The sequence below is a fragment of the Hevea brasiliensis genome, chromosome 10, assembly GCF_030052815.1.
Source record: "Hevea brasiliensis isolate MT/VB/25A 57/8 chromosome 10, ASM3005281v1, whole genome shotgun sequence".
Taxonomy (NCBI): Eukaryota; Viridiplantae; Streptophyta; class Magnoliopsida; order Malpighiales; family Euphorbiaceae; genus Hevea; species Hevea brasiliensis.
Window position 1 is genome coordinate 95,521,449 of NC_079502.1, and position 17,380 is coordinate 95,538,828.

At 37.0% G+C, this 17,380-nt stretch overlaps 1 protein-coding gene and 1 non-coding gene across 13 annotated transcripts; both read right to left on the reverse strand.

Moving 5' to 3' along the window:
- On the reverse strand, positions 1 to 6,124 carry LOC110646855 (uncharacterized). 11 transcript variants are annotated; one of them, XR_009151837.1, is made up of 7 exons: positions 5,902 to 6,124; positions 5,756 to 5,821; positions 5,605 to 5,673; positions 5,459 to 5,530; positions 5,129 to 5,183; positions 368 to 751; positions 24 to 149 (listed from the first exon to the last, which is right to left on the reverse strand). It is a non-coding gene; the product is annotated as an uncharacterized LOC110646855 (transcript). The 11 variants fall into 11 exon arrangements; XR_009151841.1 differs by lacking the exon at positions 368 to 751 and having other exon boundaries at positions 64 to 149; positions 5,129 to 5,178; XR_009151843.1 differs by lacking the exon at positions 368 to 751 and having other exon boundaries at positions 68 to 149; positions 5,463 to 5,530.
- Positions 6,125 to 7,004: 880 nt separating this feature from the next.
- Positions 7,005 to 17,354, reverse strand: LOC110646856 (uncharacterized). Of its 2 annotated transcripts, none has more exons than XM_058154498.1 (8): positions 17,189 to 17,354; positions 11,742 to 17,001; positions 11,401 to 11,648; positions 11,177 to 11,321; positions 9,778 to 9,976; positions 9,345 to 9,680; positions 8,534 to 9,231; positions 7,005 to 8,095 (listed from the first exon to the last, which is right to left on the reverse strand). In XM_058154498.1, the coding sequence occupies exons 2-8, from the start codon at positions 16,800 to 16,802 to the stop codon at positions 7,439 to 7,441; spliced, it is 7,344 nt and encodes a 2,447-aa protein (XP_058010481.1). In that variant the 5' UTR covers positions 16,803 to 17,001; positions 17,189 to 17,354; the 3' UTR covers positions 7,005 to 7,438. The 2 variants fall into 2 exon arrangements, with proteins under 2 accessions (XP_058010481.1, XP_058010480.1); XM_058154497.1 differs by having other exon boundaries at positions 9,345 to 9,686.
- Between the last annotated feature and the right edge of the window lie 26 nt (positions 17,355 to 17,380).

A 17,380-nucleotide genomic window follows, 5' to 3' on the forward strand; every position in this document is an offset into this window, starting at 1 on the left:
TATATATATATATATATATATATAATTTAAACAATTAAGGTTATAGCGCCTCGCTTCAAAAAGGCCCTCGCCTCGCCTCTCGCCTAAGGCAATAGAATAATCTATCGCCTTAGTGTCGCCTTTCGCCTTGATAACATTGGTGGACATACCTATATATAACACATTATCACTTTGTTAAAAAAAGAAGGCATCATAATAGAAAATAATGTGTGCACCAAGTGTATAAATTAATAAATATAAATTCAAATAAGAAACTAAATATACCAAAATGTTAAAAAGATGGAACTATAGAAAATTACTTGAGCCGTTATAATTCATGATCTTAATAATATTTGACAAATAAAAAAATGCATTTAGTACTACATACCCGAAAAAAATGTATCTCTCATATAGGTAGGCATCCAACACTCACGATCCTTATATAATGACTGAAGCCATTCATTTTCCGCAAAGTCAAAATTTTCTATCATTTCCAACCATCTCAATTCAAATTGCTCCTTAGTCCATGATTTTTAAATGCATCTCTTAAATACTCCCATGAAGTCTTGGTGCTCTCTAGTGACATGGCCAAACTTTAACACTTTTCTCATGATCTGCCATAAGCAATAACGATAACGTGCATTTGGAAATACTTTCTCAATAGCTACTTGTATGGCCTTATCTTGATCTGTTATAATTGCTTCAAGTGCTTTTCCATTCATGGCCTTATGCCATGTCTCCATCAACCAAGTAAAAGTTTGGGTTGTTTCATCTACAAGCAAGGCACATCCTAATATAATTGACTGACAATGATTATTTACTCCAATGAAAGGAGCAAGGGGCATTTTGTATATATTTGTAATATAGGTAGTATCGAAAGAAACATTTCCAAAAATTTGATAATCACTCCTTCCTTCTCCATGCACCAAAAAAAAAAAAACTTTTTTCAAGCGATGTTCCTCATCAAAATCAATTGCATAAAAGAAGTTACTATCATCATCTTTCATACGCATAAAATACTCAATCATTGCATTTGCATCACCTACTTCTAATTTTTAATGCCTCTCTTTGTCAAGATGATTTCTTAACATATTTCTACAAGAAATCAATACTTTTGACAACTGCCATGTTGCTTAGCCAATACAACAAATATTTGACTTGTCCTTACCCTTACCGCATGCAAAGTGCTTATATCGTTCTTTTGCGATGGTGTGATGGTCCTATGACAAGGAAAATAATGTGCATGATTTGAAAAGAAATCATGGTTATAATCATTGATGAAACTATGAACAACCCACTTCCCATCATTTCTTTTTTTTATGTGCAGTTTTGCTTGACAACCTATTTTCAAACAAGGTTGAGGATTTGTAGCATTTGATTCTCGCTTTTGCCCATATCTTGTGCAAGCATTTTTGGCATCAATAAATTCTTTGGAAGCTTTTGAACGATGAGAAGCTATAGTAGAGACACCAAATCCTAAGAACTTAGCATAACTTTGGTAATAAGTAGGGGTGTGCATTATTTGGCTATAACCGAACCAAACCGATAAAATTCGCTTATTTCAGTAAGAGTAAATTTAATTCAGTTCGATTTTCGATTAGTAATAATAAAAATTTTTCATTTTCAGTTATCAGTTCAATTACCTTTGATTTAGTAACCGAACTAAACGAAATAACCAAATTTTAATTAGTTAATATATTAATTATAATTTTATTAATATTATATTATTTATAATTATTATTTTTATGATTTTATAATAATATTTAACTTATAATTATTATCTTATTAATATTAAATTATATTTATTATTTTTTTATAAATAAAAAAGAATATAAATACATTTTTTATTAATATTTTATTAAATAATTAATAATATAAAATATATTTTTATTTTTTTGTTAGTTTGGTTATAACTGATAATCGACTGAATATTTTCAGTTTCGATTAATTTCAGTTTTCTCTCAATTCGATTCAATTCGGTTAATATTTTTAGAGTCGGTTAATAATTCGGTTCAATTCGGTTCGGTTATCCAAATGCTCACCCCTAGTAATAAGAAATTAAGAATATGCCTCAATAATTATTATCTTATTAATATTAAATTATATTTATTATTTTTTTTATAAATAAAAAAAGAAAATAAATACATTTTTTATTAATATTTTATTAAATAATTAATAATATAAAATATATTTTTATTTTTTTGTTACTTTGGTTATAACTAATAACCGACTGAATATTTTTAGTTTTAGTTAATTTCAGTTTTCTCTCAATTTCGATTCAATTCAGTTAATATTTTTAGATTCGGTTAATAATTCGGTTCAATTCGATTCGGTTAACCAAATGCTCACCCTAAGTAATAAGAAATTAAGAATATGCCTCAATATGTGAATTGAATTCCATTCCTATATATAAATCTGTAATAGCAAATTTATCATTCTTAATATCTTGTATTTCTTCGTTATGATCTTCCCAATTAGTCATCCCATCAGAAAGAGTATCTTGACTTTCATTTAAATCAAAATCCATGCTACCTATAATAAATAAATAACTTTAAAAATATTATTATGATTTTTATGCTCATCAAGTTCAATGAGAAACAAAAACAAAAATAAGGCACTAGTTTATTTGAAGTAAATCATTTGAATGAGAAGCAAGTAGACATTGAAGTATGACTAAACAAAAAATTCTTATATTTGTTTAACGTAATTCTTTAATTTGAGTCATCATATTTTATTTGGGTTATCATATTTTCTCGTAATAATCTTAAAAAGTTATTCAATCCCACAAAGCTGAATTTTTGAAAGACTGAAATAAAAATTTTCAAATTATTAGACTACAAATAAAAATAAGCCTCACATGAAAACTAGATATCACCATTAGAGTTATTAAAAAAAAACAGATTGTTAGTATGAAAATAATTTTTTGGTATTAAAAAAAAAACTTTTTTTAATTTATCCATCTCATTGTTCAACTTTCAATTTACCTACAACAAATTGTAAAAAGTCGAAACAGATCACAAATTATTGCACTCCATTTTGAGGATTTTTTTTATGAATTTCAAATTTTATAAAAATTAAGTGGATTAAATATATTTATTATTAAGAAAAAAAAAATAAGTGCCCAACAAATTTTTGCCTAAATCCAGCTCCACTTGCAGTCTGTTAGCTACATAAATTAGCTTCATCTTTGAAGAAGGAAAGCTCTTTTCTGCACCCAAAGATTGATTCCTTCCTTGGAATCCCCATCCTACAATGAGACCACTTCTAACACCCAAATCCTATATTTCCTATGTATAATTAATTAACAATATTTTAGCTTCCTAATTTATTTAATTAGAGTTCTACGGGCACTCCGGCAACATTTCCTTAGAAATTTGGCTTTAACTCACATGCAAAAAAATGTCAATTATTCACGGCAAGTAACTTATTCTCCAATATTCACTCCAGCTTAATCATATATTTTCTAATCTATTCTTTATCTACACTTTCTTTATTTTCATATCTTGGTTCATTCACTTTTGTTGTTTTTTTTTTTTTTTTTTTTTTCTTCTGAACAGTTAGTTCACTATCTTTAGATCCTATGCACCATCATAGAGTTAAGGGGAACATATTTGGAGGCTAACCTCAGCCTTTATTTTCAAAAGGGAACTTCTGTAACCTCTAATGGTCAAGCTTCCTTTACATCTTTAGCGGGGAAGCCATGCATTTAAAATCTCTAGTTGCACCATAACTTTTCAAAATTCTAGCAGCAAAACAACTTTATCTCTTAGCAGATGAAAATGCTATCCTCTATTTTAAAATATCTAGCTGCAAAACAGCTTCTCAGAACTTTAGTGGCATAACTACTTTACCTCTTGCAGACGAACTACAACAATTTCTTTACCACCCCTCCATGATGCGCAATTAAAGCCCATGATCTCTCCCTCTGTCTAAAACCTAATCTTTAAAGTTTTCTATTATGTTTGTTTTCTCTTTTCTGACATCTTTCTTAAATCAATATTGAAACAGATTCACAATCTATCTGATCAATTTAATCCTACAAATATACATCCCTATACTCAATCATTTCTTTGATTCACTTACATACTTCTAGAATTTACATTTTTGCATTTTTACATATATTCTATACTCCTCTAATACATTAGGGAATAGGCTAATATTTTTACATAACCTATGTATATACAGCTGTGCATGTGTTCGTTTATATACATATTATACTGAAGTCAAATAATTAGACATTAGGATTCCATATCTGAAGTCGTTTTAGCATCTATGTCGCCTCGTTCTAAGTCATTTAAATGCATGTCATACCCTATAGTCTATACCTTTTTGTTTAGGTTGTTAATGAACTCTCCACTCCACTTTCCAAGCATAGAGCATGTATAAAATACCTGCACTTAACTCAAAACTACTATTCGACAGAAAATCCAAAGATTTTTCATAGTTGACAGAATTTAATTCCTACTGATCCATTGTCTTCTACCCTCGTATAATCTTTTATTGACTTCTGTCTAATAATTGAAGGAAAACTTTATATAGGTTCTCTATTTACCAAATTGCTTGGCTAAGTATCATTAACAAATCTAATGACTTTACACTCCCACCAAAACTCATAAAATTCTGGGTGCTCTAGCTGTATATTTTACTTAAAATACAGTAGCTAAAATCTAGAAATCCATATATCCAAATAGCACGTATTCAAAATTTTATTTCACTCAAACCAACCCTCAATCGTCCTCAAATTTTTATCATATATACTAAACTCATATATATATATATATATATATATATATATATATATATATCACACCCAAGAATCATGAAAAAAGAAACAAGGTCAAAAACTCATATATATACTTGAAATTTTTCTACCTCTCAATTACTCGAAATAAGATTCTATACTTTCTCTACATGTCACAACACTATCATTCACTTTCTTCATTTTAGCACAATTTATTAAATTGGTAACCGTCACATTATGACTCTTAATTCACAATTAAATTTCCAACATAATGAAATTCAATAGACATGGCATGTACACACTTCAAGCTAAAATTCCAAATGTAATTTCTCAAGAGAATTAACATAAGCAATTTATACAAGCATTTCACAATTAATCCATGGAAGGTTTAAGGACTCATGTGCTCACCTAAATTTCCAAGAGCCCCTCATCCTCATTTGGAAAGTTACTTCCTTTATCTACACTATACAAGCAACATTCACTTATTATATTTTCCTTTCTACAATGGTTATTAAATTTCACCATACATACATATAGGAAGGAAGGGCATTAAGCTCTTATCCTTCCACAATCCAAAATTTCCCTCAAATTCCATTACTTGGCCAAAACTTTAAGGAGTTACTTCTCTTCAATTTGCTTATATTACTAAAATAGGGATTTTATTTATCATTTACTAGGATTCTAGAAGGGAAATAAATAAAAGAATTTTAGAAGAAAACAAAGATAAAGTGCACTCACTCACTCTAGGCACCCCAAGACCCTAAGTTTGCTTCTTTACCCTCCTTGCTTCTCTTTGCACCAATTCATCTCCTATAGCATTGATTGACACTGGTTAGAGTCTAAAAGGACAACACTTAGAGAAAGGAAACAACTTCCTTTCTTACCACAAGTGTAGCCGAACAGGGCATTATTCCTCCTCCTATATTTTTGCCTTTGATTTATCAAATTCCCGCCTTTATTTCGCCACAAACAGCCATACAAGTTAATGGAAGAAGAAATCATAAAAGAAACAAAGAGGGTAGCCAAAAATCTCACCTTGGCCGAAAGCCTTAGCCTCCTAACTTTGATTTTTTTTTCTTCTTCACTTTCCACAACTCATACCTTAAACCATCATTTGATGATGTAAGAGGAGGGTGTAAGTAAGAATAAATGAAAAAAAGAAGTAAGAGATGACTCTGTACCTGAAAGAAGTTGCCCTCAAGCTTTCTCTTTACTTGTTTCTCTATTTGCTTTCTTAGGTTTAATGAAATGAAGGGGTGGACTTTGAAATGGAAAGATTAAAGAGATGAAAATGGAAGTAGGGTGGAAGAAAAGTGTCCTTTTGGATGAAAATGGAGTGAAGAGATTTCCTCGTAACGGGAGGAAAACAATGAAAAAATTGACCCGCCATGCTCTTCCCATAATTCATCTCTTTCTTTTTTTTTTTTTTTTTACTTCTATTTAAAATATTAGGTTGTCATGTTGCCAAGTGTCAACTGGTTGTGGTAGAGTAAAATTCCCCATAACTCCTCTTATCTTGAATTTTTATAGTTCAAGTCCTTAATTTTTAAATTTGATTTATCAGTGGTCCTCTCGCTTATTTTATTGCCAAATATTTATTTATTTCTAATAAGATAATGAAGCCTTACTGTAGTCAAGTCGCCTCTTTTATGCTTATTAATTAGCTTGTACCCATGCAGGCATCAATTTCAGACATTTTTCTTCTTCTATGCATATATATTCCTCCCCTATATAAACATATCTACTAAACTATTTTATTAAAATAATTAATCAATATTAACTTATAACAATTAAAATTAAGATTTATTTATTTTCTTAAATTATGATGTTAACATTTTTATTCATATATTAACTTAAATTATTAGATTTTATTATAAAATATTATTATTAATTATTTATAAAATATATTAAATTAACAGATGAATTTTATGAAATTTTATTATATTCAAGAATAATATAAATGAATTCTGGTAAATATCTGCATGCATAAAATTATTACTAGAATATTAATATATTGTGGAAGAATCATATATACAAAAATGCCAAAAATATCACATATTAGTCTCTCTTTGTACGTTTGAGCTACAAATCATTAATGGAAATTTCTTACCCACAACTGGCACATGCACATCCAATCAATAAAAAAACCACGTATTGGCTAAATATATAGATGAAAATCGGCAACATACCAGTCCCCACAACCATTGTCTAGTATCAATGCAGAACCCCAAAGGTATCACACATGGAACTCATACAAGAAAAACTATGAACAAGAACTAAAACATGCAGAAGGCCATAAAGCCCATTTTTATCATTATCATTAGTAGTATCATCAACAACACATCAGGCAGCTGGCTCCTTAATATTTTTAACACATCAATCCCAAAAAAAAAAAATTACAATTAGGTCTGTGCACCCGACAAAGAGATGAGACTACTAAAAAAAACATGGACAACGCCCTAGCTACTACACAAAACTGGGAATAGCAACAAGCAAACCAGTAGACTTTACCTGTCCACTCCTCAAAACATCCAGAACAGATACATATATGTGCTCAACCAGCTCTGCCAGTAAAATCCAAATCTCAACCTTTACCCTAGGCAAATTTTTTTTTCCAAAACAAAAAAAAAAACAACCAAAAACAAAATTTTTACTGGAAAGATGCTTCAATCCCGATGCTTTCAACTTCTAAATCCAGTAACCTCATTTATATCCTATTCACGAAGCCATTGGTGCTCCACTTGAAGTCTGCTTAGCCACATAAATCTGCTTCATCTTAGAAGAAGGAAAGCCCTTTTCTGCACCCAAAGATTGATTCCTTCCTTGGAATCCCATCCTACGATGAGACCACTCAGCCCCAGAACTATTCTTCTGAGAGATTCCACCACCTCTTTGATAATTATAGCCAGAAGAATTACCATAATGCTGGGCGGAAGTACTCCTCTGATGGGAAGGCTGCCTTTTGAAAACAGAACCTGTATTCTGGTTGCTGCTGCTCCCACTGCCATTCTGCACAGCATGTGTCTTGCCAGCATCTGGAATGTTGCTAGCAGATGAGCTCTTAGCAACAGTGCTCTGTGTTGAAGTACCAGCACCAGTGGAGCTTGATGAGTCTACCAAGCCAAGTTCGTCCGGTAACTGGGTAACAGAGGCATCAGTAGCAGTGGGGAAGTTCTGGTTGTCATCAGAGGGTGCGGTCGTTTGAGACTCTGGGAACCTGTTAACTAATGGTTGGTCAACAGTTGGCCCATGGTTAAACTGAGAAGAAAGTGCAGCTTCTGCCTGTTGCTGCAATGGCACTGATACAGAAACAGATTGAAGAGGGGATGCCGGAACATGTGACCATCGAGCTTGGACAGACATGTCAGGAGAGGACTGGACACAACAATTTTAATCAAACATCTAAAGTCAGCATAAACTATTCCATCATATTTGATGAAAAAGGAAACATTGTCAGCCTTTGTAGATTTATAATCAATAAACCCTCAATTCAAAAACCTCTAAAATTTTCAATGACCTGTGGATGCCTTGTACACACCCCAACAACAAATAACAATTTTCTCTTTAGGAAAAAGAAGAAACAGTGGAATTAGAAAGTCTACTGAATGTCTTTTACATTAGATTGCTATTTGAAGGGAATTGACTCAGTGCATAAGTGCTTACATAGGGTTAGCATCTTTTACATATCCAATGGTTGTCATTTGTATGCACATCTCTTGAATGCATGTAATTATTTCCTTTTTTTTTAAAAAAAATGTAACTATCCTTTTGGCCACCACCATAATTTTGCAAATCATAAATCAATACTTTTACCTGGAAAGGAGAAACATCAAACATGGCCAAAGGAGATGCCATAGGCAAGAGAGGTGATCCAGGAGCAAGATGTTGTATAGGAGTAGGCATGTTGGTGAGATTGCGCTGTGCTGAAACCATATTCAAACTATTCATGTCCCCTTCACCAACACCCATCGGAGAAGAAGCTGGGTTATGCTTCCAGTCAGGTTGCTTCCCAGACGGAATGTAGGTGGTACCCATGAAACTCAAGCCAACCTGTCCAAACTGTCCAACTGGTGCAAAATGGTTGTACACAACCATGTGTGGAGGACCTTGAACACCTGGAATGCTTCCAGGAGGGCTGATGAAAGGACCAGTAAAACCTGTCGGAGGGCCATAGAATGAATCTACACCAGAATGGTGTTGCCAGGTCCCAACTGGACCAGAAACTGATGCATTACTCTTCTGGGACTGTGATTGGGTAGATGCAGAATCGTCATGCGGCCCAAAAGTAAATATAGGTCCCCCCAACATTGGATTCATCTCATAGAAGGGAAAATGGGAAGCTGGACCTCCAGGAACATGAGAAAGCATCTGGCTAGAAGAATTCTGTGGACTTGGCAAAGGTGGCCACAAAGAGATTGGTGGTGTATCAACAGAAAGATCAGCAGGAAGAGCGACACTAAGAGATTCTTCAGCTCTTGATTGATTGGCCAACTGTTGATCACCAGATACACCTGCCAAAGTAAGAAAAGAAAAATCACATTACAGTATTAAGACCGTACTGAAAAGAATCTATTGGGAACAGAGTGCAGGGTTCTATACGAAGGTTGCAGAGAAAAAGAGCCACCTGCTGGTATTCCATCAATATCAGCACCACCAAAATTTTTGGAATCTGAAGCAGAGACAGGGCCTGCACCCAGCCCATTCCCGACAATCTCATCGCTGCTTATGGCTGCAACAGCAATGGCTGAGGCAGCTGCTTCAGCTTCAGCTTCAGCCTCACAATCTACCAAATGAGCACAAGATTCCTTGGAGTGTTTCTCTTTTTCAAAGAAAAGAGAGCAATCATTTTCAGCTGCAGATAGATTATGAGAAATTTGAATGTCTGACCGACATGGACCTGGAGGGCCAATACCAAGGGAAACAGCACAGCTGCTAGGAGGGAGAATTGTTGGAGATGTAACTGCACCTGAGAAAGAAAGGGGAAAAAAAAATCCTTCAAAGAAAGCCAGTAAAAATCCTAAAAATATACACAAGTTTGCAGGAACGGGCATGCCCACCAAATTGAATTTTCTCCCCCGCAAGCAATGAGTTGATTGGACTCGCAGCGGAGGAAAATGTCTTGTCCTTAGTCAAGATGGATGATGGTGGCAAGCTGGACTCACCAACTGATTTAGAAGTATCTCCAACAGAAGAATGTGAATCAAACTGTGCAGGCTTCAAAGCCTCATTGAGTTGATTCTGAGTTAAGGCCATAACCTACCAGATAAAGATTAGAAATTTCATAATTACAATGTTATGAAATGAAAAAAAAAAGGGAAAAGGAAGGGAGGGGGGGGGGGTGTTGGGGAAGGAACTACCTCAAAAAAAAAAAAAAGTCAATGAGTTCAAAACAGTGATGATCAAAACCAATTTACACAGAACCGAGATGAAACAATAAAATAACATTTATCAGACTGCTGAAAGCTCTTGCCTATTTCTGCAGCTTATCAGCGAGATGATGTACAATAGCAGAAGCCAGTCCACCAAAAGTTCAAAGGAAAAATTTTTTGTTAGGCATAATTAGTTAATAATGACATTAAATTATGAAATATACTGCAAAACTATAGCTTTCAAGGGCAGTAAATCTCTCTGGAAATGGAAATCTTATTCTTACATCATTCGTCAGAGCATTTCACAAAAAATTACATCAGCATTCAAAAGATTAAATGAAAATAAGGCACAGCAAATGCTAAGCAAAAAAGACAGCCACAAACACACAAATGACAAAATATGCTAATCAGTCTCAAGATAGCAGCAGCTGGTCATGCTGGTTCCGAACACAACCTCCATTTGGAAATAGTGGAACAAACGAGGAGCAGAAGGGAAGAAAATCAAATTTCTCCCATTTGGCACCAAAATTTTTCCTTCAATAAAATTATTTTGAAGGAAAACCTTTAAAATGTAGAACATCTAAACACAATATACAACCTCTTAAATCACATTTATAAATTTCCCTTTATAACTTTCTTCCCAATTCCTCTTCCTACAACAAAATAATGAAGACTTGTGCAAGAGCACAAATGTGGGACACAAATATGAAGACTTGCACACGTACATAGATGCATAAATGAACATGCCAAATCACTAATCCTAACCAAGACACACACAAAAAGAGAGAGAAGGCGAGTTATGGGGGAGAGCTCATTGAAGCAAAATCAGCTAGTAGCAGCAATGCAGATTCTGGGGTAAACACCGACTAAAATTAAACAGACAAAAATTTGGCCAACAATGAGACAAAAAAATAAAGCCGTAACAGCAAGTAATCACAAAAACTTCAATCATGGCTTATTTGATGCAAATCTAATCAGCTTCATATTCATAAAAAGTAAAAGAACCAAGAAGAAAGCACCAGAACACCACCTAAATATCCCAGTTACTGCAATAATTGCCAAACTATTAGCAAGAACATTAGCACACCTGTTGATTAATCCGGGAATTACCCCAAGAGCCCAAAGATGTTTGGGCATTATCCACAATCTTATTCTTGCTCTCAAACATTAAGCCTGTTGCGAGATTCTTTCCACTACCAGATACAACAGGTGGGGAGCTTGTTTGGAAGGACCTGTACAAGAAAAATATGAGATTTACACATCTACACATGTAATTTTGGCTTATACAAAGTTCTTTGAAAAAGTTTGTACTTGATTGTTTGGGATCTTGTATCAGCCTGAGCATCAGTTTTCAAAGCAGGAGTTCCAATTGGTGGCAATGGTTGGGACGCTAATGGGGCATTAAATCCAGCAGACACTTCAACATTTGCCAAGCCATGTCCATCGGTGCCAACAAGATCAGAGCGAATATTGTTAGATTCTGCATCAACTGATACAGAAATTTTATTTGAGGTGACAGATGCAATACTTTGTGAGGTAGAACGAAGTTTTCTTGGCATCTGGCATAAAAAAAATATAATAACATAATTAAGCAATGTGCTATTTTCTGCAACAAAAAGGAAAACTGACTCAAAGTGCAAGTGCAACAGAACCTTTGAGACCCGAGATTTTGCCTTGATTTCTTTCTCTCTCTGTTCACGGCGATCATTCAACATTTGCCTCTTTGACCTCACCTCAATAAAATCATCATCATCACTAGGAGCTTCTATACCAGGTTGCTCAAAAACACGCACAATTCCACTTTGCAATGGTGCATCAACGCCCTCTCCAGCATGTGAAATGCTCTGATTCTTTCTCAAAGATTCTTTTCCAGCCCCCTTTTCAGCCTTACTTCCCGAATCTACCTCCCGTGAACCAACTGATCGTGAATTCAAACCTTCTGATTCAAATGTTTGTTTTGGTTGTCTATTAGGCACAACAACCCTCCTTGAGATGCTTTTTGCTGCAGTACCCCTACCACCGTTATTAGACTTATCATCAATTCCATATGGCATAGATGAAATAAGTCCAACAGATTGCCTCTTATCAGCACTTTCCCGAACTCGAAATTCAGTTCGCTGACGTCGACGCCTCTGAAATCCACTAGACTCTTGGCAAGAATTTTCGGAAGCCTGCGACAATGTTTTTGAGCCAGAATTTTTTACTGCAAAGACATATTTCTTCCCTCTCCCTCCTGATGCTAGACCCCGAACCTTTGAGGCACCTATATCTTTTTCTTTAGAAACTGAATGCAATGATGTTGCCACAGTTTGAGGCTGCCCTTCCAATTCTTTAGTGGATAAGGCTTTCAAATCTTTCAAAAATGCATCTTCCACTTGAAATCCTGATTCAGACCTGGAACTGCTATCATTTATTTGAGAACCCTGCTGCATTTTTACAGTGTTACCAGCACTTTCTCTTGGTGACAAAGATTTTCCCTCTTTTGAAGCTAGAACATGAGATACATCTAAGTTCCGTGGAAGAATAGCTTGTTGATTATCCATTGAAACAGACAAAAGGTCACTTTTCATAAGAATATGAGCAGAAGTTTCTTGACCAGGTTGAATAGGCAGAGGACCTCCCACTTTCTGATCCAAAGGAAAATTAGTTGGAACACTGGGCTGAACAAAAGACATTGATTGCGGAGCCAATGGCAATATCCCCTGTGAAATAGGAGATGCATACCTTAGCTGACCAAATTGGAATAGAGGAGGTTGTGATGGGTGCACATGAGTGAGGGATGGACCAACAGGTGCACGAAGATGAAGAGGCATCTGTATAGAACCAATCTGTATGGCTGGAACTGGTGAGGGTATCAGAGAAGGACCGGAGAACAACCCAAACTGAAGTTTAACAGGTACCTCAGGCTGACCAAGAACAGAGGCACCACCGGACATGACAGTCTGACCTGATGATGGGACTTCGGGCTGAGTGGACAAACCAGAACTAGTAGAACCATCCACATGATCCATCAGTTCAGAGGATGTTTGCAGAGCATTTTTAGGTTGAATTACCAAATCTTGCATTGCCTTCTCAGTTTCCTGGAAGATTCTGGAAGAATTATCCATGTTCACTTGAGAACCATCCACAGGTTGATGGGTTTGTCCATCACTGTTCAGCCCATCAAAGGATCCTTGTTCTTCTCCATAAATTTGTTGAATCACAAATTTGATTTCCTCATTCTTTGAGGTTTTCTCAAACTCATCATTTGGCATCCCAACCTCTACACCCTCATTGAAGCCAAGGACCAAGTTGTCCATCATTTCAGTTGAACCTTTCTCCTCTACATGCACACCATCAAAATCTTGGGCAAGGTTAATATTCTCATCTTCTCCATCATGAATTTCATCTTCTTCATCATAACCATCTCCATCCTCATCATATTCTTCTTGTTCCTGCAACTGCTGACCATTCTGAATAGTCCATTCTTCATCATCACCAGTAGAGACGACACTTGAGCCACTCATCATATTCTCTTTCTCAGCTTCTATGGGTAAGGTTGCAGACTCATTCACTTGCTCCAATAAGGCAACATCTTTACCTTCACTACCTGATAATGCCAGAGAATCTCCAGTTTCATCCAAGTCATCATGAGATAGATGAACTGGAGAGTCAGGGGGGCTTGAAACAGAAAGCGAGGACTGTGAGTCACATCTTGCTTTGTCCCTATCTAGTTTGTGCACTTCATTATCAGTATGATCTTGCTCGGCATCGATTCTTTCAGTGCGTCTGACATTCTCTTGATGGCTGCTATCATACCTTGTCTGCATAGAAGATTCATTTCTTGCACCATGATTGTACCGCATCTCACCTTCAGGAAAAGTTGAGGGACCAGGATGGTCATTCTCATTTCTGTAAGGAATTCTGAGCATTGAATTCATAGATGGAGGGGGTAGAACACGAGGCTGCCTCATGGAATACCGTGACCTTCCAAAGGAATAAAGCCCATCTGCCTCTGGATTTTGATAAATTCGTTCATTGTATGGAGGATAGAGATTGCCACGCGAGCGACCATGACCCCATCCAGCATCACCAAACCTCTCAGTAAAGTTATCATGAAATTCAGATTCAACCTCCGCATTTCTACCATAATGATCTGCTTCCCCTGATATATTCCACCTCTGACCCTTGATTTGACTAAAATCATCCATATGAGCGTCAGGAATACCTCCTTTATGATAAGTCCTCAAGGGAATGAATCCAGGTCCCCCATAAATTTCTTTTCTAGGAAATGCTCTTCCGCCAATAGATGTATCCCGCCTAGGACTGCGATGAGCATTCTCCTGGTCTTGTAGAGGGAAGGTTGAGCTGTTCCCATTTTCAAATACATCCCTCTTCCATGAATTCACAGCTTTACCTCTGTCCAAAAAGGCTGAAGCACCATCTCTAGGAAAGTGAGCCCTAGACGCAACCTCAAATGGTCTATTCATTCCTGAGGAATCAGAAGATGCTGAAGTTGTGATCCTTTCTACCATCCTTTCACTGTCTTCCCAATCACCCACATCTGCCACCTTGGAAACATCTTTTTCTGATACCAACCCTGACATTTTCTCATCTGTAACACCAGAAGAATTAGTATTAACACTATTTGCTTCTTCTGCATGCCTCTTGGCAATCCTTTCCTCCAATTCCAAAAGCTTCTGCTTAGCAGCCTGCTTCCTCCTCTCGTCCTCCAAAAGAATTCTGTGTTTCTCTTCCTCTCTAGCTATCCTTTGTTCTTCAGCTCTCCGCATGGATTCCAGTCTCTCTTGTTCAGCTCTCCGCAAGGCATCCAGTCTCTCTTCTTCCAACCTTCTTTGTCGTTCTTCTTGTTCCCTAGCCAACCGCATCCTCTCCTCTTCTTCTCTCCTAGCAAGTTCCATAGCTCTTTCATGTTCTTCCATTATCCGCTGTCGCTCTTGTTCCTGCATCTTCTGAACTCTCTCAAGTTCAGCCTCAAAAGATTCCCGAACAGGGTCATGAAAATCTGTCTGTTTAAGCAGATCTTTCTTCTTCTTAACCAGACCAACAGGACCCCCTGAAAAAGGATCCCTTCCATCAAAACCAGAAGTCCCAAAGTCCTTGATGAAGGGGTCCTCTAGGTAAGGCTTTTCACTCTTCAAGAATGAATGCTTCTCCCTAACAAAATTCAGTATGGGATCATTAATTGGAAGCCCTTTACCACCTGAAGAAAATGATGATTTGGATCCTGAATTATTCTGGTAAGCGTCTCCTCTGTATCTTTTGTATTGTTCATTGCCATAATACTCTCGAGAGTTCCATTCAGGCCCTCGACTGCCAAAAGAGTCCATCTTATTATTCCAAGACTGCCTCCCACCTTGTCCATACACAGAATCCCTCCTCCCAGCATCATCCTGAGCATTTTCTCGGAAAGGTGAGGAGATGTACTTATTCTCCTTGGTTACTTCTCTGTTCAGAGTAGATGGCCTTATGCCAATACCATTTATTTCATTCCCAGCCTCTTGGACACTAAATCCATCTTTTGAAAGAGGTGAAGAAGCTCTCCATGAGTTTCCTTCCCGTCCCTCTCTGGTACACATTCTCAAATCCCGCCCATAAGCATCCACTTTGGTGACTTCACTGGAAGAAATCTTTCCAGTTGCATTGTCCCGTTCTCCCCTCCTGTCAAAGAGATTATGTCCTATTTTCTGTGGCAAAATACTAGGCCTTGGGAAATCAAAATCCACATCCCAGTAGACTTCACTCTTGGAAAATCTATGCTCTCTGCCCCGGTCTGTCAAACCAAGCCCTGTGTCACGCTCATCATCTGCCCAATCTGACCTTGGATTAAACCGGACTAACGGCAGTGGTCCTGAAAAGTAGTCTTCCTGCCTTCGGTCTTTCTCAAGCATGACTGAACCACCCAAACCATGAATTTCAGCAACATTCTCTTGCAATCCATTGCTAATATTAGTCCTTGACTGCAATTGCGGACGCATATCAACAAGTGTACTCAATTGGGAACTATTCCGTTCATTAGCCAATTTCTCACCCAACGTTTGCTTCTGTTTCTGATTCAAAACATCCTTCTGTTTCTTTTCAGGCACAGAAGTTGCTGGCAATGTAGCCTGCAATGAAGGGAAATCCTCACCCCTCAAAACTGCGACTTTCCCTGTCACCTGGTATCCCCCAGAAGGAACAGAAACTACAGGCACCACTGACCGAGCAGAAGGCGGTGTATACACACTACTACCACTCCCCTTCCTGACCTCATTAGCAACACCAGACAATCCCTGATCAACACCATGACTATTACTAGTGTCATCAACTGTATGATCACCACCAATACCAAATCCTTCTTTCTCCTGTAGGGCAATTGCTGCAGGCTTGGTCCAGCCCATACCCGAAGAACTAGGGCGAGGACCACTGCCCATACCACCTCCAGCAGGACCCCCACCTGATCCCAACGAATCAAACCTCTCATGCTCCTTCCGCAGCGATGGCAGATTCAAGGGGGGTGGAACAGAAAGTTTCGGCCCAGCAGCCTTCTGTGAGCTACGAGGTCGCGAAAGCACCACCATCCCTCCTCCACCTCCACCAGAGCGGTTGCGGTTTGACCCATATGAGCTTGAATGATGCTGATTATTATGGTGACGCTGATGATACTGTTGCTGACCATAGGATTTATTGAGATTCACAGAAACAAACTTGTTCCCGACTCCAGGATTGGCCATCTCAGGGTTCCACCCAGCTTATCAACCCGTTTCGAGACCTCGGATCCCCGCCAACGCATCAAATAAACACAGAAAACCCCAATTCTCAGATTATTCCCCTCTCGAGAAAAAAAATTATTCCTTTCACTATCGTAACAGATCTAACCGTAAACGAAGAACACACGAAACAAACCCCAAAAAGCAGAAACTCCCTCTAACCCTGATCAAGCCAATAAATAAACAAATAATTTCAAATCATAATATTACAAAAAAAAATGCTAAAAATATTGCTTTAATTTCGATAGAGTTGAAAAGGGGTTTCTTTTATGTCGTCAATTTCAGATTTCAGGCGGAAGTGAGATCAAAACAAATGGAGGAACGGAGGGATGCATAGGAGTGTAGCTTACCTCCAGGGGGCATAAGATAGAGACGACAATAATAAAGTGCGCCGCGGAGAAAGGAGTCCTACAGAAGCGTCAGAGAGAAGCCCTACTGAAACCAGAGAGACAGAGAGAGAGAGAGGAAGGGGGCAGCCAGAGCACGAGAGCAAAATAGGCGATGGTTTTTTTGTCTTCTTGTTTTTTCCCCTTTATTCTATA